Below are 26,991 nucleotides of genomic sequence, written 5' to 3'. Positions count from 1 at the left end.
TTTTTTCAATTAATTTGTTTATTTTCTTTATTAACTTAGCTTTAAGTTTTTTTATTTTATTTCATTTATCAAAATTTTGCTTGGTTTGATTATATTTAATAAATTATTTTTTATTAAAAATGATTTTTAGACATCTAGCAAGGTGTATCCATTCAAAGAGAAATATAAAATAAAAGAAAAGAGAGAAATAATAAATATAATAGATGTTGTAATGTGATAAAAAATTAAACGAAATGAAAGATACTATATTAACACTATTAAAATATTTATAAATCAAAATTATTGTTATTTAGTTCGTTAAGTATTTAACTGCTTAATGTTATAATTTTTTCAAAACCCATTTTATCAAGTTAGACCTTATGGTAACGCAAAAGTTGCTTGTTGCATTGATATTTGTATCTTTGACTTTATAAAAAAGTTATTTTAAGATCTAATTTTATAAAATGTTATTATTAAAAAATATTTTTTAAAAATAAACTATTTTTTAATTAAATAAAATAATTAACATAATTTAAGAGACAAAAATGAATATTTACTTTTAAAAAAAATCTAAGAACTTCGTTTTCCTTCGAACCAAGCAGCCTTCAAAGCCTAATTAATTTGTTTTTATTCATGGCATGCATGTCTATGCTCTTTTTAATGTAAAAAAACAATGTTTTTAAATTGTATGATGATAAAATATTTTTGAAAAATTATAAACGTAATTTTAGTGTTTTAAAAAAACCGAAAAGGATAGTTTCTAGAAATAAAAAAATATATAACTTATTCTTAAGCATGGGTTAATAAGAATAATTTGAATTTAATTGTTAAAAATAATTCTTTAATCACAAACTGAAAGTATTCAATAATTTTGACATTTATAAGATATTAAATGTTTTTTTATTTAATTAAGATCTTGTGAAATAAATATGTTAACCTAAAAACAATTAACTCCTGCGACATTCTCTCCACCCCTTTATTTTAGCTCAAATTTCGTCGTCTCTATTGCAGATTCTGAGGGGATAAGATAGGATTATCTTCTAATCCCAAGTGGTACTTGGGATTGGACCTATGTATTTAAGCATGATGACCAAAAACCATTTAACTGCTATCTTCGTAATGCCATTGACCACAGACAAAAACATTTTTGGCCTTCTACGTGTACATCTTTAACAATAGTACGAAATGAGAAAGACAAGAATCAAAGAAAAACCTTCTTTTCCACCTCCGTATCACTTTATTTCTAATCTTTTTTTCATTTCACGGCTTTCCCATCTTCGTTTCGTCTTTTCTCCCTCTGACTCTCGCCTCGCGTGACTTGGTGCAGTCCCCAAATCCTATTTCACATTCTCCACCCAACCAACCACAAAGCATTGAAGTTCACACTTCAATCATGACAAGCATAAGCACCAATTTTCACGACCTTTGGTGGAGCTTATCATCTAAGACGCCATCATGCCCACTAATCTCTCTCAATAATATCTTAATAAGTCCATTTCAATTATTGATTTACGCCCAAATTAACACCAACCCAATTTAATTCAAAAAAAGGGAAATTAAAAAAAGAAGTACAATTTTGATTACATCCTCATCCTCACGAGAAAGTAAGAAATTTTGATTACAGAGCCTACACTGGAATATTATAATTTAATTCAAATTAAAGGAAACAAAAGCAAAGCCAGAAAGGCAATCTAATCTAAATTAATCTAATCTTAAAGTAAACTACAAGCATGCGACTACACCACTCATGATTATTCATTTTCATGGGTTTGATAACAAAGCCTCCTCATCAATATTACTTGCATTTGCATGAAGCTCCTTTAACCATTCAAACGTTCGACGACGTGACATAACCTTCTTTCCCTGCTTTTGCTTATGCTTCTGCTTCTTCAACTCCACAACTTTATCTTTCAAGGCGTGCGTTGTACTTTCTGTCTTGTTGGCACTTTTGATCATGACCGTGTTCGATTGCACCGTTTCAAAGGAACAATCACAACCACTCAATAAACCACCACCTTTGCCAACTAACTGTTTCAAAACATGATTGCTCTTGTTCCCATGATGACCCTTGTTATTCGTTTTCACACTTTTCGCATTGGAAACACTGTTACTGCTACTGTTACTGCTACTATTGCGACTGACACAGTTTTTGTTTGCACTGTTACGAACCTTGAGGTCTTGCAACCCTATCTCAGGTGCAGGGACCACACCCAAACGGAAAATTTCCCATGCTGATGACGATTTTCTACCTTGACTCGCTAATTGTCTTGGGGTAGATACTCTTAATTGAGGTTTGGGACTTGGGTGTGTGTGAAATTGGTTTCGAATTCGTGGGGGTGTAACTGTTGTTATGGTGGTGGTGGAGCTGGTGCTACTTGATGAGTTCTGGCTTCTAACACTACTGCTTCTACTGCTATTATTACTTTGAAAATCACTCACAGAACCGTGGTCTAAGGATTCAGACCTTGATTCATTGATGAATTGCTTACCACGATGTTGAGAAGGTGTGGTTAATAAGCCAGCTTCGGAGCTGAATGAAAGACGCAATGGGAGGATTTGGCCTTTGAAGAAAACTTCATCTGCGACACACATTTCGGATTCTTTGGAAAAGAGACCACCCCATGAACGAAAATCGAATTCTTCTTGCGTTGCTTCGTTGATCTGAGAGCGTTGTTGGTTTTCTTGTTGCTCCTTGTGGTTGATCAAAGTGACGGGGAGATCGCAAAGAGACAATGCTTCTTCCTCTTCATCATCCTCTTCTTCTGCTCGGTTCCATTTTGCTTGGACACTGTTTGTCGCCATCTAATGAAAGGAACAGGTTAAGGTTTGAAAGCTGCTGGTGTCGGAGGTGGGAAGGGATGAATGAATAAGGTTAAGGTTTATAATGATAGGGTAAAGATAAATGTTTAAACAGAGGAGGGTGAGTGTGGGTGACAGAGTGACACGGACATAGACATTTGGAATATAAAAAGAGGTTAAAAGAGGGTGCTGACCAGCACTAAAGTGAAAATTAAAATGGGACAGGGTAGTGATCACTTACCAGTGTAGTGAGAGACCCAACAAAACAGTGTTTTAATTTACTTGTTTGGGAGTGCAGAAAGATAGCAAGCGTCACTTGTTGGGCCTGCCACTAGTGGAACCAGTACCATCGCTTTAGATGCTATTCTTCTGCTCCTAAAAGAAACAATGCTATTCTTCCCGAATCTGAGCGAACCAGCGCGAGTGGCTTTGTCAAATGTTTATGCCTAAGTGCGGGTGGGGACTACTGTGGACTGTAGTATACATTTCAAATTCAATTTTATGGGGAGATGAAACATCAACTAGGTACCGTGCTGCATTATCTAAACAAAACAAAGGAAAAATAAATGTTGTTGATACTTTGAATATTTTTTATTGTTAGATATATGTTGGTCTTATTAGTAAACGCATTTGAATTATTAAATACCACCATCACAAACAATTTGTCTATCAATAAAGTACATCTAAAAGATAATAGAAAGTTTGTTAATGACCTTCCTCATCGAAAGAATGATTCATGAGGTAGCAACACTTTTTTTTAATTGCCATTGAATGTTTAAAAAAGTTTATCTAAAAAAAAACTGTTAAAAATTTATATTATAATCATCATTTCACACCAAGTACTTTGTCACTCTGGCCTACCTCCAAATATGAAACCAAAACCATTATACAAGAAATTATTATAGGTAAAGGTTAATTTTCATGATATTCGTATTTTGTATTAATAACCGTGGGAGATAACATTAATTTCCAAGACCCTCAATATGATAAGGTATATTTTATTGTAAACTATCTTTATCTGATATGGTCTGGTAAGTCTTTTTTTTTTCAACAATACCTATGAGTGGCCTAACTTTATTCATCCAAGGACTTTCTTCCTTGATAGTTATGGCAAAACCCAACTTAGTTTTGGCCCAGTATGGGTTTGTGTTAGGCTAAAGCCCAGTTGGCTGGAAAGTACAAAGCATTGGAGAGCAGAATAATGCTGAACCAAAATGAGAATTTGACCTCAAAACGATGGACAGTGTAAAATAGCGTCTTGTATCGGATAGAATATAAGTTGAAATTCATTCATCTCTTTGCAGTGAGATATTTGTAAGTGCTTTTTTAAATTTCATGATTTTTCGTATCTTGAAGCGAGGAACCATTTTCTTCTCCTAAAATATTATGTGTAAAAAAATTAACAATAAAAGTAAAAAACAATTGCATGTTTGGAACCAAAAAGACGACTAGGGATGACAATGGGTAAAGTACCCAATGAGCACCTGTGAAATTTACCCACGATGAGTAAGGTATTTACCTGCTATACAGGTACGGGTATGGGTGTAGGTAAAAACCCGCAAATTTTAATGGGAATGGGTGCGGGTATGGGTATCTAAGTACCCATCCTGCCCCATACCCGCATATATATATATATGCTTGAACTTTATTTTATAATTATGCATTGAATTTTTGTATTATTATATTACTTATGTGAAGTTATATAAGATTAATATAAAAATATATTTAATAATAAAGTAAACTAAAATATTTATTTTGGTTTATATTTTTAATAGAAAAATTTATTTACTATTTTATATAATTTAATTAGGCTAACACAATTTAATTATTACATAATTAATATAAGATTGACTTTTTTTAAAATATTATTTATATATGACACACATAAAATATTTTTTACACAAATATTTTTGTTAATAAAATCATATTGATGTTTAAATCATAAAGTGAATGATAAATAATAAATATATTATAAATATTTTATAAATTTTATAATCACTTACTATTACCGTAAACTTATTATTTATTAATAATATTTAAATTTTATTTTTATATTTTAATTTAAAATAATATTTTTCTATGTAACATATGTATTACAAGCACAACTATAATCTATTGAATCTAAATAATATTATTCTTACTATTTATTCACATTTAAAGAAGTTTTTGAAAAGATATAAATATAAAAAATTATTGTTAATTTTTATTTGTTAATTTTTTTAAGATAAAAAAGTATAATTTTTTTAATATACACGTATATTTCTTTATTACAAAATTTTATTGTAACTATTTATCTTTTATTCAAATTCTTTTTTTAAAAAATTATATACATTATAAATATTTAATTCACTAAAATAATTTTTCAAAAATTTATATTTTTGATAAAATACTTTCTTATAGTATATGAGGTAAAAAATATTAGTATTAATACATATATATTAATTATATTATATTATTTTAATTAAATCTATTATTTTTCTTACAATTTCAAATTCAAAAATTAAAAAAAATATTTTATGTATCAACTTTCTGTTATTAGTATTGAACTTCTCTACTTTAACTTTATTCTCATTTTCAATGTCTGTCTTATTAAAACTTAATAACTATGAAATGTTATTTATTAGAGTTAGTTGTTAATGCCGTCACAAGAGGTTACTAAGTGATCCTACACGAAGGTACAACCATTGTATAGATCTATTTCGTTGTCGTTTTGACATTACTAACAATCAAATCTCACACAAGATAGAATTACTACTAACAAATAACTTGTATGTTTAGTTTTTGCTTATTGTTTCTAAGAATTTTTGTTTAAAAAATTATTATATTAAGATACATTTAACATTTATGATCTTTGAATATTTATTTTTTTATCTATATTTATACCTTGTTATGTTTCTTTATAAATATTTTTTTCTCAAACAAACGCGAGTAATAGGTACAAGACAGGTATGCAGGTATCCAGGTACGGGTACGAGAATTAATATTCATACCAACGCGAGTATGAGACCGGGTATGAGTATTTTTTTAAAATATGGTACTGTAGTACCCTACCCATACCCTACCCATTACCGACGACTTCACATGAAAAGTAACGAGTAACTTTACCACCATGATCAGTTTCTTGTGATACATTCTTACGGATGACCGGGATCCTCATCTTGTTACCTATGAGCAACTTCGCTTTGTGTCAAGTTTTACTTCATGACGTAATACGAATTTCTACTCAAGTTTATTCAATTATAATTTATTTTTCTTGAGCTTTAATATCGTTATTCACCTAAAACAATTCCTACCTCAGTAGATTCAAGCATTTCTGCAATCATCTAAGTACAAAATTATTAGGAGGAAGGTGTTATATCCTAGATGCCAAAGCTATCGCAAGATTTTGATATATAATGAATTGAAAGTGCCTTGAATGAATATCATTATTTTCATTCTCTTAAAAACAGTTAATTTGCACACAGATGATGAAATGGAAGATCATCATCATTTCCAATCAGATAATAAACAACCTTTGTGCCTGAATATATAAATATCAATTCATTCTGTCTTTTGGAATCAAATAATCATTACCGCAAAGAGCTGAAACGAACTAAACAAAAAATCTTTATTTGTGTAGTTATATCATTAATTAGCGATGGACCTACACAGCTGGAACGAGAATCCCCGGGAGAAAGAATTACTTTGCAGCATCATTTCAAAAAGGAAAATTTGACCCAAAAAGATATATGGAAGAAAATTGAAAAACCATCTTCCGATACGTGAAGACACAACAGAGGACCAAAAACCACAACATCCGCAACACACTAGGGTGAAGACTGACCATGGTTCCTCCAATTCCATACACGCATTTTAATATAAAATTTAAGATTAAAATTAATTTATCCACACATTTTAATTTCAATTAAGAATCCAGAATTAGCTCTATTATAATTTAACTATACAACCTTAAAATAAACTTATTCTAAATTGAAATACGATATACCATAACATCCGCAACGTGTTATATAGCTATTACAGTATGCTAAATGCAAATTTAAGCCACCACAAAAAAAAAAAAAACGATTTCTTATTGCACAAAGGAACTATAGATAGTGCTAATTAAGGGACTCCTTGGCGATTAATGGCATCAGTGGCAGCAAATTGGGACTCAGAAGAAACTGCAGCACCAGAGAGAGTGGGTGCCTCAGTGGCACCAGCTCCACGACCTTGATTTGGTTCTTGATGACCTTGGGTACCATACCCCTTAGACTTGTATTCTTCCAAGTCCTTGTATTGCAAATAGGGACTGTCCTTCATTGGAAGCCCTTCAAGGCTTTCTTTTTCTGATTCACTCTTTCTACCCTTCTCCCCTTGCTTCTCCATCTTTCTTTTACCTGTTAGAATCACTTCTCTTTCACCTCTCTTTCTTTATATAAGACACTTCTGTTTTCCATTGTGTGCCATTTGGCTTAGTGTAACACACGTGGTGATCCATGAGACATTTAAGAGACACGTGGCAAGTTTAAGAGATGCTTCCTATTCCTATCCACAAGATGATTAATCGATGAACCAGCTAATCTCCTCGTAGTTCTCACCTCCATGTGTTCTTTGGTTTATGCTGATTTTACGATAATTATGTTCATGCAACGTTGACACCTTCTATTTGTCCTCGATCCCTCTTTAATTATTAAAAGAAGGGAACTTTGCTGTGACTTCCTCTTTTTCCTGTATTTATGTCAATCTTTGTGTGTTTCTCTGCGATGAAGACAAATTTGGCCACTTTTGTCGTCAATCTTTAAATACAACTTGAGATTAGGGTCAAGTTAGGTAAATTTTTAGATAACAACTTTTATATTTTTGAAAAACTAAATAAAAGAGTTTTAAAATATATAATATAATAAAAATATTCAAACTACGCTATAATACGCTCCGTATGTTCGTGGTTAAAATGTCTCTTTTTATCTTCACATACGGCTAAATATCTTTTACATGCCATGGTTTATTCTATCCTTTGAAATTTGACCAGAGGTTGCTGTATAACAACGCAGTTCCATAGTTTGAGTTATAAAAACTCACATTAAAAAAAATAAACTATGTATTCTTTATATATATACATACACGTATTATTAAAAATGTAAAAAAATTGATAAAAAAAAATAACAATAAAAGCTTGATTATTTTTGTTTTAATTTTTAAAAATTATATTTTAAAAAATGTTTTTTTAAAAAATAAAATTTATATTAATAAACAAATTTTATTTTTTTTAACTTTTAAAAAGTAAAAAATTATTTTAAAAGTAGAAAACAAACAAGATCTCTAGACCTTTCCTTGCAAATCAAAGCATATACATCCCATGGCGTACTCATTCGAGGTCACCTTTACCATCCAAAAAACCAGAAAAGAAAGAGAAGCAAAAATATAACTCAACTCTTATTTAGTGATGCTTATCAATGAAATTATGAAAGACGTGTCAGTATAGATCGAGTCAATTGAAAGACGGAAATTTCAACCCAATCTAGAAGGATCATCTCCATTTTGATTTAGCAAACCAATGCCTTAAGCTACCTTGCTCTTCTTCCAATCTACTTACCCAATACCAAATAAAGTTATTTCGTTAGGCTCTAAAAGCCCAAAGTGAAGATATAAAGCTTTACGAATGTGCAATCTTTAATTCAAATAGATTGTCTCTTCTTTCTTCCATTTCTTTAGCAATATATGTTTTCGAGTAAAAAGAACGACGAAGAAAGAAAAGGAAGATTTACCACTATCATGGGATTCGTGTTTAGGATATGGCACATTTTTCATCCATGAATACATAAAGGGGAGCAACCTCTGTCACATTGCCAAAAACTATTACTGCCTCACTATCTTGCTATAATACATTTTACGAATAAAAATAATAAAATTCTAGTTATATTACATTTACGTTATACAAAAGGCACTACTAATAGTTTATCTGAAGTTCTGCGTATATCTTGTTATACAATACGCAAAGAACTAAAGAAAATTTATGAAATTGTCACTAGAAGGTCAAAAGATAAAGATATTAATTTGTTTGTGCCATTTTCGAACTGAAATATTTGCTCCTATTATTAGAAAATTTATTTAATTCCTTTATGAACATATATTGCAACTATTGTACATATACACACACATTGAGGAATAAATAAAATCAACTCTTCTACATTTCTTGTTACGGTATCAAAGCTGAAAATCTACAAGCCAAAAGCATCATGTCTTTAAACAATAACAATTTATCTCTCTCCAAAACAGAGCCAGAACTCTCTGTAAATTTAGAAAAGCCAAATGTAAATCATAATAAGGCTATGCGGAAGCAAAAGCGAATTAGAATACTAACCTCCAGCCATTACAAGTTGACTTGTGATTGAAATTTTTGGTCTTTCCAAATCCTCATTCACTCAATCATGATGGTGTGTATTATTCTAAAAGAGGAGAGGATTTAGGAGACCTAAAACCATGAGTGAGTAAAATACATATAGGGCTCTTTCCATCATTGAGTCCATTCCGAAAAGTTAGTAAAAACCACCTCTGCGTGGAACAAACAGATGTAGATAATGGGGTTATGTGATCACATAATGTTCCTTCAAAATCATAACTACAAACAAAAGTCAATTGCTAACATTCTCCCACTTGATCCATTAATCCCATTATCAACTATAATAAGAAACTATATATATGAATCATGGCGACAGTTCCTCTAATGTGAGTATTATCTTTTATCTATCACAGTATATCAAATCTCTCAACACTAGCTCTCAACTTAATGAATAAACCACATGTTCATTCAAGGTCAAAACTAAATGATATTTCTCAAACAAATAAAAGTGTACACAAAACGAAAGAGAAAACATCCAGTCTAAATAAAAGTCTTATCCAAAATAATAAAGGTATTCATAATGATTGTTACATCATGGAACCAAGTCTCATTCGTGCTACATGATCCTTAAAATTCTTTGGTGGCATGCCTTTAGTCAAAGAATCGGCAATCATCAACTCAGTATAAATGTGCTCAATGACCACTTTCTTTTCTTTAACACGTTCTCTTATGGCTAAATATTTGATGTCGATGTGTTTACTTCAACTTCCATTCTTGTTATTATTAGCCATAAATACTGCAGCAGAGTTGTCATAGTACACCTTCAATGGCCTAGATACAGAGTCCACAACTCTAAGCCCAGATATAAAACTCTTCAACCATGTGAGGTAGCCTCAAAACAAGAAAAGGATTCAGCCTCCATAATGGAAGTAACAGTCAAGGTCTGCTTCACACTGCTCCAAGACACAGCTTCACAAGCTAGCATAAAAATGTAACCAAATATAGATTTTCTGGTATCAATGCAGCAAACAAAGTCTGAGTCAGAGTAGCTTATCACTTCCAAAGCATCAGTCCGTCTATACATAAGCATGTAATCATTTGTTCCTTGAAGATATCTCATTACTTTCTTTGTAGCTTTCCAATGGTCAACACCTGGATTACTCTGATATGGAATATTTTTCATGTGTTCCCACCCAAGGCCATTTTTCGGACATTGGCTCAATTCAAGCCTATCACCCTTCACAATGGGAGCTACACTTGGTGAACAATCTTTCATGTTAAATCTATCTAAAATCTTATTAATATAGGTCTCTTGAGACAAACCTAAAATGTCTCGAGATCTTTCTCTATGGATCTTAATGCCTATGACATAAGATGTCTCACCCATATCTTTCATATCAAAGTTCTTTGAGAAAAATTGTTTCACTTCATATAGCATACACCTATTATTAGCCGCAAGCAAAATATCATCTACGTATAAAACAAGGAAACAAATCTTACTTCCACTAACCTTAAGGTATATACATTGATCCATGATGTTTTCTTCAAAACCAAATGAAGATATGACTTAATGAAATTTTAGATACCATTGACGGGAAGCTTGTTTTAATCCATATATAGATTTATTAAGCTTGCAGACTAAATGCTCACTGTTACTAGAGAAGAATCCTTTAGGTTGTTTCATGTAAACCTCTTCTTCTAGATTACTATTGAGGAACATTGTCTTCACATCCATTTGATGTAACTTAAGGTCAAAATGAGCTACCAATGCCATAATCACTAGAAGAGAATCCTTTTTAGACACAAGAGAAAAGGTCTCCTTGTAATCGATTTCTTCCCTTTGAGTGAACCCTTTGGCAACAAGTCTTGCCTTATGTATCTCAATGTTGCCTTGTACGTCTTTCTCGGTTTTAAAGACTCACATGCATCCAATGACTTTTACATCATCAGGCAACTCAACGAGATTCCAAACTTTGTTAGATGTCATAGAATCCATCTCATCTTTCATGGCATTGTACCATAAATTCGATTCCTTAGAATTCATGACTTGTGAAAACGTTTCAGGATCATTTTTGGCTCCTATGTTTATATTCTTGTAAATACACCACATAGTCACTAGAAATCGTTGACCTTTGGACTCTAGTAGATCTTCTTAATGTTGTCTCATTATCTTGATGAGGAACTTGTTCAACCACTTCCTCAATAGGTTGATCAACATTTACATGTGGCTTCTCATTAATAACTTGATCTACCAAATCGTATTCAACAGTTTGTGAAACTTGGATAACTGGTTGTCTAATACGCTCTTGAACTGGAGAAGTATGAATGACTACCAATCTATCATTTGACTCAGAGGGTTTAGTTTTATAATGATCTATTTCAAGAGCAGTGTCTTGATTAGGTCACTCCCAATAATTAAATTATTTTCAAGAAACTTTGCATTTCTTGATTCCACAATTCTAGTGCTATGAGATGGACAATAGAACTTATATCCTTTGGACTTTTCAGCATATCCAATGAAATAATCACTACCAGTCCTAGGGTCAACTTTCTTCTCTTGTGGATTATAAATTCTCACTTCAAACGGACATCCTTAAACGCGTATATGTCACAAACTAGGTTTCCAACCTTTGAACAGTTCAGAAGGTGTCTTTGAGACAACCTTAGTTGGAACTCTGTTTAATATATACACAGCCATCTTAAGTGCTTCAATCTTTAAGAATTGAGGAAGCTTTGCATTGCTCCTTACCATGTCCATCAAAGTTCGATTCATTCTTTCTGCCACACCATTCTGATCCGAAGAACCAGGCATAGTGTACTGAGCAACAATCCCATGTTCTTGAAGAAATTTTACAAATGGACTAGGTGCTTGTCCATTCTCTGTGTATCTACCATAGTATTCTCCACCTCGATCTGATCTCACAATCTTAATTTTCTTTCCACATTGAAGCTCCACTTTAGCCTTGAAAACTTTAAAGGCACTCAATGCTTCATCTTTAGGACGAAGCAAGTAGAGATACATATATCATGAGTAATCATCTATGAAGGTGATAAAGTATCTCAAACTACTTGCGTCCATGTCTGGACAACAAATATTTGTATGAATGATCTCCAATAGGTTTGAACTCCTCTTGGCACCAATTTTAGACTTGTTAGTTTGCTTACCCTTAATGCAATCCACTCAAGTGCCAAAATCAGTAAAGTCCAAAGTACTAAGTACTCCTTCATTTACTAATTGCTTAATTCTCTCAATGGAGATGTGTCACAATCTCTGATACCACAACATAGAGGATTCCTCATTCACAACACATCATTTTACCCCAGCAGTAATGTGCATATAATTATGAGTGACATTATTTTGCAAAGCAATAGAATAAAGACCATCACATAGTTTGCCAAAACCAACAATTTGGGAATTATTCAATAAAGTAAAACCAGAGTCCAAAAAATTAAAGGAAAAACGCAAAGGTGCAAGTTTTGAAATTGAAATCAAATTCTTAGAAAAACTAGGAATATAAAATGTCTTTTCTAAATTCAAAACAAAACTACTACTTAAAGTTAAACAGCACGTCTCAACGGCCTCCACATGTGAACTCATCCTACTCCCTGAGTAGATGCATTGCTCACTTTTCACTGGCCTCCTTGGGTTTTGCATAACCTGCAAGTTATTACAAACATGGATTGTAGAACCAGAGTCAATCCACCATGTGTCATGATTAATATCAACCATATTAGATTCATAACAAACAAAAGCAAATAGATTACCCTTCTTGTCCAACCAAATCTTGAATTTCAGACAGTCTTTCTTCATGTGTCCTTTCTTTTTACAAAAGAAATACTTTGACTCATTTTTTATGTCCGGCTGAACAGAAAGCTTTCCCTTGTGATTAACTTGATTCTTTTTATTCTTCACAGAAGTGGTCAAGTTCACCCTCTCCTCTTCTTCCATCAGTAACCTTTCCTCTTCTTGAGCACACATGGTCAACAATTCATTATCAGACCACTTATCCTTATATATGTTATAAGAGATCTTAAAGGGGCATATTCATGAGGCAAGGTCCACAAAATGTAGTGTACCAAGAAGAAATCTGACATGGTAACCTCCAAAGCTTTCAGTTGAGCCACTATATCCCTTATGTGCATGATGTGATCACGCACTCCTCTAATCCTAGTGAGCTTCATGGATGAAATTTGTATTATAAGGGTGCTGGCAAGAGATTTATTAGAAGTAGTAAATTGCTCATCAATGGCCTTCAATAAATCATTGACTTTATTATGCTGATCAATAAAACCCAGAATACCAGCAGAAATGTTGGTCTTTATAAAAGTCACAGAAAGACAATTAGACCTTTCCCACTTTTCATAAAGATCAACTGCATCTAGAGTGCTGGTCTCAGTAATTGCTAATGGTTCATCTTTCCTAATAGCATAATCAATGTCCATTCAGCCCAAATAGAGAAGAATTATTTCCTTTCAGATCTTATAATTGCCACCCCTTAATTCGGGAATACCACATTTAATATAAAAAATATTCACATATTTAGAAACTGCAAAGTTCAAAATACCACTTGCTTATCATAATTTGAAGATAAAATAAATATCATGTTTTACCAATGCAAACATGCTTTAATTCATGGATCTAGTGACATAAAACTTGCCTATGGACTAAAGTCCTATTTAATTAGACTCATTATATATTGTTATGACAAAACTATCAAATTATGTTCCTTTTTCTTAATTCCTATGGGTAAATTAAGAAATATAATCCAATATTTTATCTTAATCAATCATAAACATGCAATAAAATTCGTATGGGTAAATTTCATCACATCATATATAATCAATTACAATTAATGCTTTTCAATGTGATTTAAAAAACTATATATATATATATATATATATATATATATATATAATTTTTAATCAATCAAAGGTGCTGTGACTACTCTCCAATTGATTAAAATTATATTCATCACTCAACGTTAATTCTCTCCAAAGAGTCAAAGGTTAGCATTAACATCAAATATATTAGACATAAAAATAAAAAATGTCTTGCAGTCACAAAAAGAGGACATATAGAATTTAGACAATATACTATTCAATTATAAGGGTTTGGTTCAGTAGTGCTTACTGTATTTCACCACTGCAGAGGTCTTGGACTCAAACCTGTGTAGGATCGAAACTTATTTTTGGATTCATTAAGGGCGAAAAAATTTTGAAGGCAGGTTTCAAACTCCCATCATCCACGAAGACCAAGGCGCAGCTAACCACTAGGCCACGCGCCATTAACTGACATTGTCTCCTTCCAAAAGTACATGTTCATTTATTTGTAAATTCAGAAAAATACAAAATGACAGTAAAACTTGCGTTGCTATCGTCTTCCACCTCTAGCCGGGTCAATTTGACCCGGTTATGACCCGCGAATCCAATTTTAGAATTTTTGCTTTTCCAGTATGCATTAAATGTGAAAAAATATGTTTTTAGATGCAGAAAAATATAGAAAACATTTTTCATATTCGATTTTGATAAAAGGGGTCAAAAACACAACATCCATATCCAAAAATAAATTTTTGAATTTTCAGAACAAGTAAGCCAAAGGACAAACAAGCTCTGATACCAAATGTAAATTTAGAAAAGCCAAATGTAAACCATAATAAGGCTATGCGGAAGCGAAACCGAATAGGAATACTAATTTCCAGCCATTGCAAGTTGATTCGCGATCAAAGTTTTCGGTCTTTCCAAATCTTCACTCACTCAATCACGATAGTGTGTATTATTCTAAAGGAGGAGCGAATTCAGGAGACCTAAAATCATGAGAGTAAAATACTTATAGGGCTCTTTCCATCATTGAGCCCATTCGAAAAAGTTAGTAAAGACCACCTCCGCGTGGAACAAACGAATGCAGATAATGGGGTTATATGATCACATAATGTCCCTTCAAAATCGGAACTACAAACAGAAGTTAGTTACTAACACTCTCAACATCTAATCCTTTCATTAATGCTCAAGTTTTATTTCCTTAAAAAGGGCACCAACAACTTCTTACTAGGGCGTAATCAAAGTAATCAAATCACACCTTTAGTTCAAACTCTTGGTGTTCTTCACCACCTTACCAATGGAGAAAAACCAACAAAGAATGTTAAAGATAATGCATGTGAGAATAATCTAAATCCAAACTATAAAAGATGGATCAATAATGATGGTCTTTTAATTTTCTAGCTTCTTGAAACCATGAAAGAAGAAGTGTCGACCATGATCAATGGTGACACCACATATGAGATGTGGACTTCTATTGAAAAGTAGTTGTTAATTGCCATGGTAGAAAAAGCACATTGCTTGAAGAACATGTTAATGACCATTAAGAAGGAACCATGAAAGAAGAAGTGTTGACCATGATCAATAGTGACACCACATATGAGATTTGGACCTCCATTTGAAAAGCAATTAATGCCTACCACGATAGAAAAAGCACGCTACTTGAAGAACATGCTAATGACCATTAAGAAGGGAAATATATCAATTAAAGAATATCTAAGGATTGATTAAGATTTAAGCAAAGGAAAGAATAGCTTTTGAAACAAGGCCTTAAAATCAAAGATGAAAGGGATGTGATCGTGGTCAAAGAACAGGAAATCATAATAATTTTGATAATAATAAAGATAATTATCAATCTACTAAAAATCGTGGGAGAAAAAAAAGTAAAGGCAGAGACAATTTTAGTAAAATAAATAAAAAAAGTATGATAAACTTAATGTTGAATGTTTCAATTGTCATAAACATGATTATTACTCTTGAGAGTCTAGAACAAATGTAGAAAGCTAATCTTATTGGAGAGAAGGAAGAAAATGAAAAGCCATCATTATTGCTAAATTTTAATAATGAAGATAAGGATGACAAATTCTTATGATATCTTAACAATGGAGCAAGTAATCATATGTGTGGTTTCAAAGAAAAGTTTATTGAGCTTGATGAGAAGGTGGAATGAAATGTTTCATTTAGAGATTCTTAAGCATCATTTTAATATCTTTAAAAGATGATACTCACATACTTATCATGCATGTTTCCTATGTTCATAATTTAAAAAGAAATATTTTAAGTTTGGAATAACTCGTTGAATAAGGGTATGGAATTTTTATGAAAAATTGTTATTTGTGACTTAGAGATTAAAATTCTAATTTGATTGTTAAAGAATTTTTGTTAAGAAATAGAATATTTTCTTTAAACATTAAGATCATTGAAGTAAAATGTTTCAAGGCTAGCACTAAAAATGAATCATAATGTTGACACTTAAACTTTGGTGCACTCAAGATTTTAGGAAATGAGAAGATGACAAGAGAGATGTCTTTCATTAATCATTCCAATCAATTGTGTGAGGCATATCTCATTGGTAAGCATGCAAGAAGAAAATTTCCTAAAGAAATTGAACTAGGAAAAAAGTATTTCTAACTTGTTCATATTGATGTGTGTGGTCCAATTGATCTTTCTCATTCGATGAAAATAACATTTTTGTTTTTCATTGATGATTTTAGTAGGAAGACTTGAATTTATTTTTTAAGGCAAAAATCTAAGGCTTTTAAAAAATTTAAAATACTTAACACAAAAAAAAATTATGTATCAAAACTCTAAAATTCAATAGAGATGGCAAATTAACATAATTGTTTTTAATAATTTTTGTGAAAAGCATAAAATTTATTGTCTTTTAACAGTTCTTAGAACTTTTCAACAAAATAGGATAACATGGAGAGAAAAAATAAAAATATTCTTAATATGACAAAATATATGTTAAAAATTAAAAATATGTCTAAGAAATTTTGGAGTGAAGTTGTACAATTTATTTATCTCATTGCTTTCTTGCAAAGAATGTTAAAGAACAAATATTGCAAGAAGCATGGAGTGAAGTGAAACTAAAAGTTGATCACTTTAAAGCCTTTGACGGCATTGCATATGCTCATGTACCTGACTAAAAAAGATCTAAGCTTGATGTAGTTTGATGTGTTCATTGGCTATGATGCAAACTCAAAAGGTTACACTTGTATAACCCAAGCAATAACAAAATAGTAATGAGTCAAGATATTGAATTTAATGAAAAAAAGTGATGAGTCACTGACTCATTTAGAAAATTAAAAGTTTTTCGACATATTTTATTGAATTTAAATTATAAGTTAATGCAATTAATTGAGAAATTCAATGGAATGTGGTATTTGCTGGAAAATTCATGAATCACTAATATTCTGATGGCTGACAGCTTTATTTTAAAAGGATTAGAAAGAAAATTTCAATTAAACTTGAAGAGTTATAATTGAGTGCTGCAGGACTCATTTGTGAGGACACGTATTTTTATTGTGAGGACACGATGCTGACTGAGCATATAAAAGCGAAAAATTTCTGAAAAGACAACATCTTGGCATCTTTTATTCTTTCCTTTTTAGTACATTCTAGAGCGTAGAAACCTAGGTTTTGACATACAGCTTATGTAGAATACGGTAGCTAGGATATTTTCTTTACATCTTTGCTAGAAGATTCTTATGAGAACTTGGATTTCAACTCATTTTCTCTGGCTTATGTAATGGAACAGTAACTTTCTCATTTCATCTATTTTCTGCGATATATTTCAGTTTTATATTATTTACTTTTATTATGTCTAGCTAAATATCTTTGGGTTGAGTGAGGATGAACCTATACCTTTGCCCTTTGCAATGAATTAACATTGAATATAGCTTAAGATACATGCTTTAATATAATATATTGAATCTGAACTTAATGCTTTTCTGTTCTACATGAATGTGATTGATGAAAAGGAGTTTATTACGGGAAAGTATTGAACTTTCTTGCAAAGGGATTAATTTGCTCATTATGAATTGTCTAGGAATAGAAATTTTTGATGATGTGGTCAATAGATTTAATTCTTATTGTTGAATGTCTTTAGTTATATCTAAGGAATTAGGACACTAATTTCATTTTAGAACCAATTACCAAGGAATTGGGGTTGAGTACTTTAGAAAATCTTACTATTAGATGAAGTTGTATTTTGAATTATAAATATATTTGTATGCAAAGGGAAAGGGATAAGAGATTCCAAACTCAACCTGCTTTTAATTGTGTTTAGACCCATCTCTAGTAATTTAGACATTTATATTCTACAATTATTTTAATTCTTACTTCATTTTTAGTCTCGCAGTTTCTATTCATTTATAAATATTAAATTCGGCACTTTTAATTCTATTTTTACCATTCTGCATTGAGTTAAATTTTGTTATATTTCTATTTTGTTATATTCCAACTAGTGTCATTCTTGTGGTTTGGTATTTAGCATTAATTCCTATGGACGATAATCTTTTGTTACTTCAATAATTTGGTGCACTTGCTAAAAATTTTATCAAGTTTCTAGCGTCGTTGTCGGGGATTAATTGTTAATATCAATTGTAATGAGAATTCACTAGCTTGAGTTAATAATTTCTGCTATATTTTAAGTGTTCGCAGAAAAATCTAAGTGCAGCAGCTGAATTAGTTGATGCGAGGCAAGGAGAAGATCAAATAGAGTGATTCATCTCCAGAACTTAATCAGCCAATTATTAATTTCACGAAGAAAAACAAAAAGAAGGGACAAACTTCAGAAAAAGAAAAAGACCCCACAAGAACAGAATTCTGCAGAAATGGCAGGAAATCCCAATGAAAAATAGAGGACCTTGGATGATTATGCACGTGCAAGAGTGAGAGAAAACTCCACCTCTATTGTTCGACCTCCCATTCAAGCAAACAACTTTGAGATCAGATTTGACTTTATGAGAGTAGTCCAATGATAACCACGTCGCAATGGTATCAAACAAGCTAGATTTTCTCAAAAATTTGTGCAATACAAGAAGCAAACCTAGGTCATTTCTCAAGGACATAAAATGCATTTTATTTTTAGTTCCATCATGAAATTTCAAATTAGATTGGGGAAGGATTTGTTTTGAATTTAAACGACAAAATAACAAAAACGAAAATTAAGGATTATGAAATTCAACCAATTCAAGATCTCAATCCTTACAATGCAATTCTCGTCGTTCACACAAATATGATCCCAACGAATTTCCAATCACACTAATTCAATGCGCATCAACAACCCTAAAATCTAAATCTAGATTATGAATTCCATCAAAACAAGAACTGCAATCGCAAACCCAATGCTTTAACAAAATTTAGAACAATTGATTGATTAAATTAGGTAAATCCAATTAATTCAAATCTGAAATTAACCTATTCTTTCTATTTAGGATGCAACGAAAATTCCATATCATGAAAAACGTAATTAACCTAATTAGAAAAGAGGAAGGAAAGGAGGAATTCGATAAAACCTATTTTGAAACTCGAATGCAATGTAGTTTTTGAAACCTTGAACCGGTTGATGAATTAGCCTTGCTTCATAATCATGTTGCTCGACCAATTAGAGAAGGGGATGAAGTTTCCGAAAATAAAAGAGAGGAGACGAGAGGAATCCTTACGAAAGCTTTTATTTAAAATTCTGAAAATTAAGGCAAAAAAGAGGGAAGAATATCCCCACGCGAAATCATAAACCCTATTTAAAGACAAAATAATTTGGCTTAATTAAGGCCCAGCTTCCTAACGAGGTTCCTAAAACCCTAATTAAGTAATGTCAACAATAAAACCAAATTCTAAAAAATTTATTGTAGGACCACAACATTGTGACGCAGTTTTGGGCCTGAAGATGTTCGAACTGGGCTTTTCTCGCAACAGAGAAGTTGTAGATCTCTCTCTTATCTTTCCAGGGACACCAATGTTGTCCAATTCCGAGTAGTGTAGCTTCAGATATGGTCTTTTCAAGAAACTGTGTCAAAACAAGAATTTATGGCGGGAATTAAGAAAGATTTAAATTTAAATCCTAAATGACTTACCAACACAAATCTAAACTAACACATCAAAATAATATACTAAAAAGACTCAATTAAATCGAAAACATAGAGAGAAAGATGTATTAAAATATGACTATCATCCAACAAGAACAATTTGTTGGACATCCTTCCAAAGACTCCCACTTGCACATTCAGAATTTTTTGACCATTTGTGGAATGATTAGAATGCTATCCGGTTATTACTGTTTCTATTTTCTTTAAGAGATAAGGCAAAGAGCTGACTATTATCCCAACTGGAAGGAAGTATTACTATTTAGGATGATTTAGAGAGCAAATTTTTGACAAAGTATTTTCCAGCCTTTAGAACAACTAAGTTAAGGCAAGAAATTCTGGCTTTTTCTCAAAGGGAAGATGAAACATTGCAAGAGGCATGAGGCTAATTTAAAGAACTTTTGAGAAGTCGCCCTTATCATAAGCTACCTGAATGGCTTCAATTGAGAACTTTTCATGATGGGCTGAATGTAGCAACAAAGACAATGGTGGATGCAGTAGCTGGAGAATCATTTGCTCAAAAGACTTTGGAAGAAGCACGCCAACTTATTGAAGTTATGGCATCCAATAATTACAATTATAGAGAAAGGAATCTTCAAAAAGAGGTGTGCTAGAGCTGAACACTTTAGAACAAATTGATGTCACAACAACTAAATTCCTTCAATGCAAAACTTGAAAACATGAAGTTAGAAGGGAACAACCTAGTGCACTATGTAGTTTCTATCAGCTAAGAGGAATATCATGAAGAAACTAGTGAAAACAGAGAAGAATTTGTGCAGCACCCTTTTCCTGAACAAGTGAGCTACATGAACAACATACCAAGGTAGCAATAGAATTTTCCTCAGAAGGCACCATGGCAGTAACAACAGAACTTCCAGCAGAGGCCTATATATCTAGCCTCAAATCAACAGAATTTCAGGCCAAATATGAATTTTTTTGTAAGACAATCAACTCCACCTCAATTCTAACAAAGTGGGCAGTATCAACAACAAAATTTTCAGAATTTTGGTGAGAATTTTGGAGCCATCCAACAGCCCCCACAACCCCAAGTTCCAAATCAGGTATCTACCCTTGAGAAGGTACTTTTGCAATTAACGCAGACCACCAACTTGTTTATGCAAGACACAAGCACTAGGATGGCCAACCAAGAAGCTTCCATGAAAAATTTGGAAAACCAAATGGGGCAGACTATTAGAAAAATCAGTGGCGAGGTAGTGGAACCACAAGTTAAGAAAAAATAAGATAAGAAGGAGGACAACTCAAGTTTTAGATAGGCCAGAGATACTGCAGAAAATAAAAATGAGGAGAGTGAGCTTGAACAAGAAAAACCAGAAGAGGAAGTTAGGCCTAAGCAGAAATTGGTGGTGGATGAGACATACTGTAATAAAACCAAGGAACAGATCTTAGAAGACTCGTGCAAGCCTCAAATTCTCCCTCCCTATGTTAAGTTGTCATATTCACACATCCCCAAGAACAAAGAGAAGGAAGAGAAATTTTTCAAATTCTTGGACATTTTCAGAAAGCTGCACATAAATATACCATTTGCAGAAGCATTAGAGCAAATGCCTTCGTATGCCAAATTCATGAAGGACTTGCTTTCAAAGAAGAAGAAATTGAAGGAGGATGCTATAATCGCTCTTACCGATGAATGTAGTGCCATATTGCAGCAAAAGTTGCCTCCAAAGTTAAAAGATCTGGGAAGCTTCACAATCCCTTGCACTATAGGGAATGTGACCATTGGAAAGGCTTTATGCAACTTAAGAGCCAACATCAACTTAATGCCGCTCTCCATCTTGAAGAAATTGGGAGTTAGTGAAGCTAAAAATACAAGAATGGCTTTCCAAATAGCTGATAGATCCATCAAGTACCCGTATGGTATAATGGAGGATGAGTTGGTGAAGGTGGACAAGCTAATTTTTCCAGCATATTTTGTTATCCTGGATATGGATGAAGATTCCGAAGTGTCTGTGATCCTTGGAAGACCTTTTCTAGCCACTGGAAGAGCGCTAATTGATGTGCAACAAAGCCAATTAATTTTGCACCTCCATGATGAGAAAGTTACATTCAAGGTATTTGAGGCAATGCAGCACCCAAATGACAATGATACTTGCTTTAGAATTAATACAATGGATTCACTTATTGCAACAACAACTTTGAAGCATAACACTTATGCAGATCCATTATAAAATGTGGTAGCCAATGCAATTATGAAAATTGATGAGGAGAGTGATGAAGAAATGCAAGAGTGCATGCAATAGCTTGAGGCTCAACCAATTTTGCAGAAAAGTTCAATAAGAGAATCATTAGAAGGAGGAAGAGTGGAAGAATCACGAAGGCTTGAGTTGAAACTTCTTCCTTCACACTTAAAATATCCTTTTGTGGGGGAGAAGAAAACACTTCCTGCGATAAGAAACAACACCCTATCACAGTTAGAAGAAGAGGAGTTATTGAGAGTGATGAAGGAGCAAGTAATAACCAAAAAGGAGTTTCTTAAGTTGTACAAGTTAGAGTTTGGGGCAGGACTCAACCCAATCATCCAACAACCAATTTTATTTATTTATTTAGTTATTTATTATTAAACTAATGTTTTACAGGCTAGAAAAGTGCTGCCTTTTTGTTGTAGCAAATACAATTTAGGTAGCAGGCACACTTCACGTTTATGATTGACTCAATACAGTATTTTCTCTTCACAAGTTTGCCCTTGCTCTATTTTATTCTCCCTTGCTGAAGAGTTTAAGCGCCCATAAAGAAGGAATAGGATCCAACAGGTTTAATATTTAGTTATTTGTTATAATATTTTTATTAGTAATTAAAAAAATTCTAAATAACTATATATTAAATAAAAAATTTAAAAAAAATATTATTATAATAATATTATATTGTTATAATAATATTTAAAAAAGTTACAATAATAATAATATTTTTAAACTTTAGTTTTATATTTGAAAAAGAGGAAGGAAGCCCAGCATTTGGCAGTAACATGCTCAAACTATGTCTTTAAATTCCTCTTGATGCTTATATCACTAGCTAAGCACACCCACTCACCTCACTTTATGTTTTTCTAACGCTCTCCATCTCCGCTATCTCCCTGTGCCCCCCATATTCCTCTTCTGAACCCTAAAATCAATTGTTTAGAGTTTCACAAGGTATGTTTTTTTCTTTTATGCTTTCAACTCTGTTTTTGGGTGCGATTCTTCTTCTCCTTTCTTCTCCATTCATGAATCTGTGTGTTTGTGTTCTCTGTTCCCTTACTCTTTCCCTTGCTTCTACATTTTGTTTTATTTTATTTTATTTTATTTTTATGAGTTTTCTATAGCATGGGTGTTTGATTTTGTTCCTTCACTTGTTCTGAAATGTTGGATCCTTATCCCAAGAATGACGTTAGCTATTGTTGAAAGTGATTTTTCCATTTTAGGGCACAAACTCTCCCCATGTTATTTCTTGAAAAAAAATTTGTGGCTTTATTTTGTGATTTCTTTGCAATTTTTGTGTATGTCTTTGTCTCTGTTTACTACAATTTCTTTAAAAAAAATATTTAAACAACAATGTCCTCTTGTGTTGCTGCTCAGTTTTCAGATTTTACGTAGTTTGCATCTTAGTGTTGATTTTCTAATTTTTCTGAACTTTTGATTTTTCTGGGTGTGAGTTCTGCGATGTATTGAAAAATTTTGAAACTCCATACACTTTGGTCACTGTAAATCTGTTCATGCAAGCTTGCATAATGCATATTATTTTTCTTTATGCATCTGGGTGTTGTAGTTGTGCTCTGTATTTTTTTAAAAAAAATAGATGTACAGTGTTTTAAGATACTAAGTGTTGTAAGTGTAAGTATGTGTGCTGCCACCATAGTCCATAGTATTAATTTTAGTTTCTGCACAAATTCTGTGATAAATTGAAATTTTTATGTGCTTATATGATCTCTTTTTCTGAGAAATTTCAATTTTTATGGACATTGGTTGCATTTTCTGTTTGAAAAATTATACTGCACTTTGGGATATAAGCAATTCACTGTCTCCTTGGCTGATTGTTGTGTTAACTTCATGGTTGTAGACTTCATTGAGTAACCCAATTGTTATTTTGAAACTTCATGTTGCCTTGCTTTTTGTTGTTCGGTACCCTTTTATTGCAGAACTTATTCATTGCCAATTTTTCTATCACACGCAATTGTCATATATGATGTTATTTTTTTTATATACTATTCCCCTTGTGTGAATTTCTGAAATTGGTCTTACTCATTGTTTATACAATATGCACAAATTCTTGATAGCTTTCTTCTCTTTTGATGCATTTTCAGTTTTACCTAAAAGTTCATTAATGTTCTCAGCTTTAAACAATTTTTGAGGCATATTATTATTTTAATTCAATGGGTGCTGTAGATACTAAAAAATTTCAATGATATATGATAAATTGACAGCATACCAATGGCAACACCAAACCAGTGCATTTTTTGTCACTTTTATTGAGTTATGCCTTTCATATCTTATGAATTTTTGCACAACAATGTTTTAAATCTATTCTGAAATTTTTTTTGTGTAGTCCTCTAAGTTTTGTTCATTGTCACTAATTCTTGAACATGGTTTTAACAGTGATACAATTTATTTTATGTGGTTTATTTACTTTGCTGTGAATTTCTCCCTTGTACAAATTTTATTTGAATTTTTAAATTGGTCATTGTCAAATTTTTGGGAATGTATGTTACCTGTGCATGTTAATTTTCTGGGAATGAGAGTGCAAATTTTTTTTATTTGTAATAAGCAGTGTATGCACAACACACTATGTTTTCTCTTTCACATACTCTTTCCATTGTTGCATTTCCTATTAACTATGGTTGTCATATTTTGATTCCAGGCTGCAAATTATTTTGAGTGACCAAATTTCTATTCTAAATTTTTTTTGAAACTCATTGTCCTTTAGTGTTGTTAAATTTGACTCTACAAGTTTTATCTTAGTTTTGATGAAGTGCTGCCTATTTGTTACTTCTTAGTGCTAAAATTTAGTTCATACACAATTGCCATAGACATTTTTTATTATTTTGCTGCACAATTTTTCAGCACACCATAGGTTCCCTTTTTAATGCAATTCATTTTTACCATGAGTATTCACAGTTTTGTAGCACTTGAATGCACAATGTTTTTAATTTCTGAGTGTTGTAAGTGTAAGTATATATGTTGTTGCTGCATAATTTTGTTATAAATTGCAATTTATACATGCTTTTATGGTCCTTTATCAATTTTGATATACATTGGCTGCACTTCTCTTTTTGAACAATCAGGCTTGGATTTTTCATTGCTATAAATTTTGTTTTGTGCAACATGTATTCTTAACTATTACTTCATTTTTCTAGCTGCAAAATTCTGTCTTGCTCAATAATTCTTTCTTCATTATGCAACCTGCAATTTGCACAACAAATTTCTTCATTTTTATGCAGTTTATATGCATATGTGTTTGCAGTCATTTCTATTCTAAACAGTCCAAGTATTTTAACAAAGAAAGCAAGAGGCAAGTCCCACACCTCAACTTGATTCACATGCACAAAGAAGTCTCTTTTTACTCTCCCTAATTGTGTTCTGTTCTCTGAAATGTGATCCTAACTGTATAAATCTTGCATCTCTCTTGTGTACCACATTGTTTGTGAATTCACACAATTTTTGAACATTGTTAACCACCATGATTGTTTTAAATTTCAAAAATTGCCATGGTAAGCATTGAACTTAATTTTTCTTGATGAGAGTATGCGTGCTGGATTCTAAAATTCTTTGCATGATTTGTCACTTTTCTTATCCTCTCCCCATGCATTGATGTTCTAAAATGATTGAGGCCATTATTGTGTCTAACTACTTTTAACTAAAATGTCATGCCTTCATTCAACACTTGTTAGCCCTTTTTGAGCTTGGCCAAATTTTTCTCTCACCTCTACACTACCACCAACCATGCCCAAACACTTGTCCCTCCTTATAACTTAGAAAGCATGAACACTAATTTGGATAACTTAGCAAATTCTAAGTTTGGGGTTTCTATTAGAAATTGCTTGAGGACAAGCAATTCTTTTAAGTTTAGGGTCAAGAAATTGTATATAGGTGTATAATTATATATTTTGAGAGAGCCATTTTGGTCAATTGCTGCAGTTAGTAAGTATTCAAATTGAGTACCATTCAATTTACTTCAAAAAAAAAAAAGAAGAAGAAAGAAAATAAAAAAGAAAAAAATAGAAAACAAAAACAGAATGAAAAGAGAAATCTAAAATAAAGATTTAAGTATTGTAGCAGTCAATTAAGAAAGTTGAAAAATACCCAATGGAGGAGTGCAAATAGTTTTTCAATTTCTTAGATTTTCTAAGTTATCCCTCATACTTTCTTTGATATAGTGATCAACCAGCAGCCAAAACAAATTTTCCACCTGGAGTCTGACTAAGTTTTAACTCTTAATAAGTCCTCTTGATTATAACTAATTGCATGAATAGATGTGAGCTAGAAATTTGTCAAATCTAGGTCAAGGAATAACAGCAAATGCATTGAAGAAAGTTAAACACAAGCTGATATATTGAAGAGAGTATGGAGTGAAACAGTAATCCTGAGAGGAAGTTTAATTCAATCCTTGATGTCAAGAAAATTGATGTTTGCTTGTGATTTTCAAAAATTTATTTTGTTGTTGCAAGAGAGAAAAAGGGGACAGTTTACTATAATTCTAAATTCTATTCATGTAAAAAAAGAAAAGAATTTGGTTGTGGATAAGCAAACATTTAAGTTTGGGGTTGTGATGAGTCACTAACTCATCTAGAAAATTAAAAGTTTTTAGGCATATTTTATTGAATTTAAATTATAAGTTAATACAATTAATTGAGAAATTCAATAGAATGTTGTATTTGCTGAAAAATTTATAAATCACTCGTATTCTGATAGCTAACAATTTTATTTTAGAGGTATTAGAAAGAAAATTTCAATTAAACTTAAAGAGTTATAGTTGAGTGTTGGACTTATTTGTGGAGATACA

The 26,991-nt window shown here is 32.0% G+C and overlaps 3 protein-coding genes across 3 annotated transcripts; 1 reads left to right on the top strand and 2 right to left on the bottom strand.

Annotated features, from left to right (window-relative positions):
- Positions 1–1,717: 1,717 nt before the first annotated feature.
- On the bottom strand, positions 1,718–3,035 carry LOC113859029. Its single transcript, XM_027491845.1, has one exon. The coding sequence runs from the start codon at positions 2,779–2,781 to the stop codon at positions 1,741–1,743; it is 1,041 nt and encodes a 346-aa protein (XP_027347646.1). The 5' UTR covers positions 2,782–3,035; the 3' UTR covers positions 1,718–1,740.
- A 3,738-nt stretch (positions 3,036–6,773) lies between these two features.
- LOC113858151 lies at positions 6,774–7,361 on the bottom strand. The gene is made up of 2 exons (XM_027490646.1): positions 7,274–7,361; positions 6,774–7,154 (listed from the first exon to the last, which is right to left on the bottom strand). The coding sequence occupies exons 1-2, from the start codon at positions 7,359–7,361 to the stop codon at positions 6,880–6,882; spliced, it is 363 nt and encodes a 120-aa protein (XP_027346447.1). The 3' UTR covers positions 6,774–6,879.
- Positions 7,362–20,486: 13,125 nt separating this feature from the next.
- On the top strand, positions 20,487–22,187 carry LOC113858144. Its single transcript, XM_027490636.1, has 3 exons — positions 20,487–20,606; positions 21,003–21,212; positions 21,309–22,187. Exons 1-3 carry the CDS (start codon positions 20,487–20,489, stop codon positions 22,185–22,187), a joined length of 1,209 nt encoding a protein of 402 aa, XP_027346437.1.
- Positions 22,188–26,991: the final 4,804 nt, after the last annotated feature.

The sequence above is a fragment of the Abrus precatorius genome, unplaced genomic scaffold (assembly GCF_003935025.1).
Source record: "Abrus precatorius isolate BTA unplaced genomic scaffold, Abrus_2018 Scaffold2, whole genome shotgun sequence".
NCBI classification, from domain to species: domain Eukaryota; kingdom Viridiplantae; phylum Streptophyta; class Magnoliopsida; order Fabales; family Fabaceae; genus Abrus; species Abrus precatorius.
This window is presented reverse-complemented; position numbering and strand designations above follow the sequence as displayed.

What these genes read in the sequence shown, in the direction of transcription:
- LOC113859029 (XM_027491845.1), bottom strand. Translation starts at nt 2,781, where the DNA reads ATGGCGACAAACAGTGTCCAAGCAAAATGGAACCGAGCAGAAGAAGAG.
- LOC113858151 (XM_027490646.1), bottom strand. Translation starts at nt 7,361, where the DNA reads ATGGAGGTGAGAACTACGAGGAGATTAGCTGGTTCATCGATTAATCAT. An exon ending in GCATCTCTTAAACTTGCCAC is followed by an intron (nt 7,155 to 7,273) that starts GTGTCTCTTAAA and finishes TGATTCTAACAG; the next exon opens with GTAAAAGAAAGATGGAGAAG.
- LOC113858144 (XM_027490636.1), top strand. Translation starts at nt 20,487, where the DNA reads ATGGTGGATGCAGTAGCTGGAGAATCATTTGCTCAAAAGACTTTGGAA. An exon ending in AAAGGAATCTTCAAAAAGAG is followed by an intron (nt 20,607 to 21,002) that starts GTGTGCTAGAGC and finishes CAAAATTTTCAG; the next exon opens with AATTTTGGTGAGAATTTTGG. An exon ending in TTAGAAAAATCAGTGGCGAG is followed by an intron (nt 21,213 to 21,308) that starts GTAGTGGAACCA and finishes AAAAATGAGGAG; the next exon opens with AGTGAGCTTGAACAAGAAAA.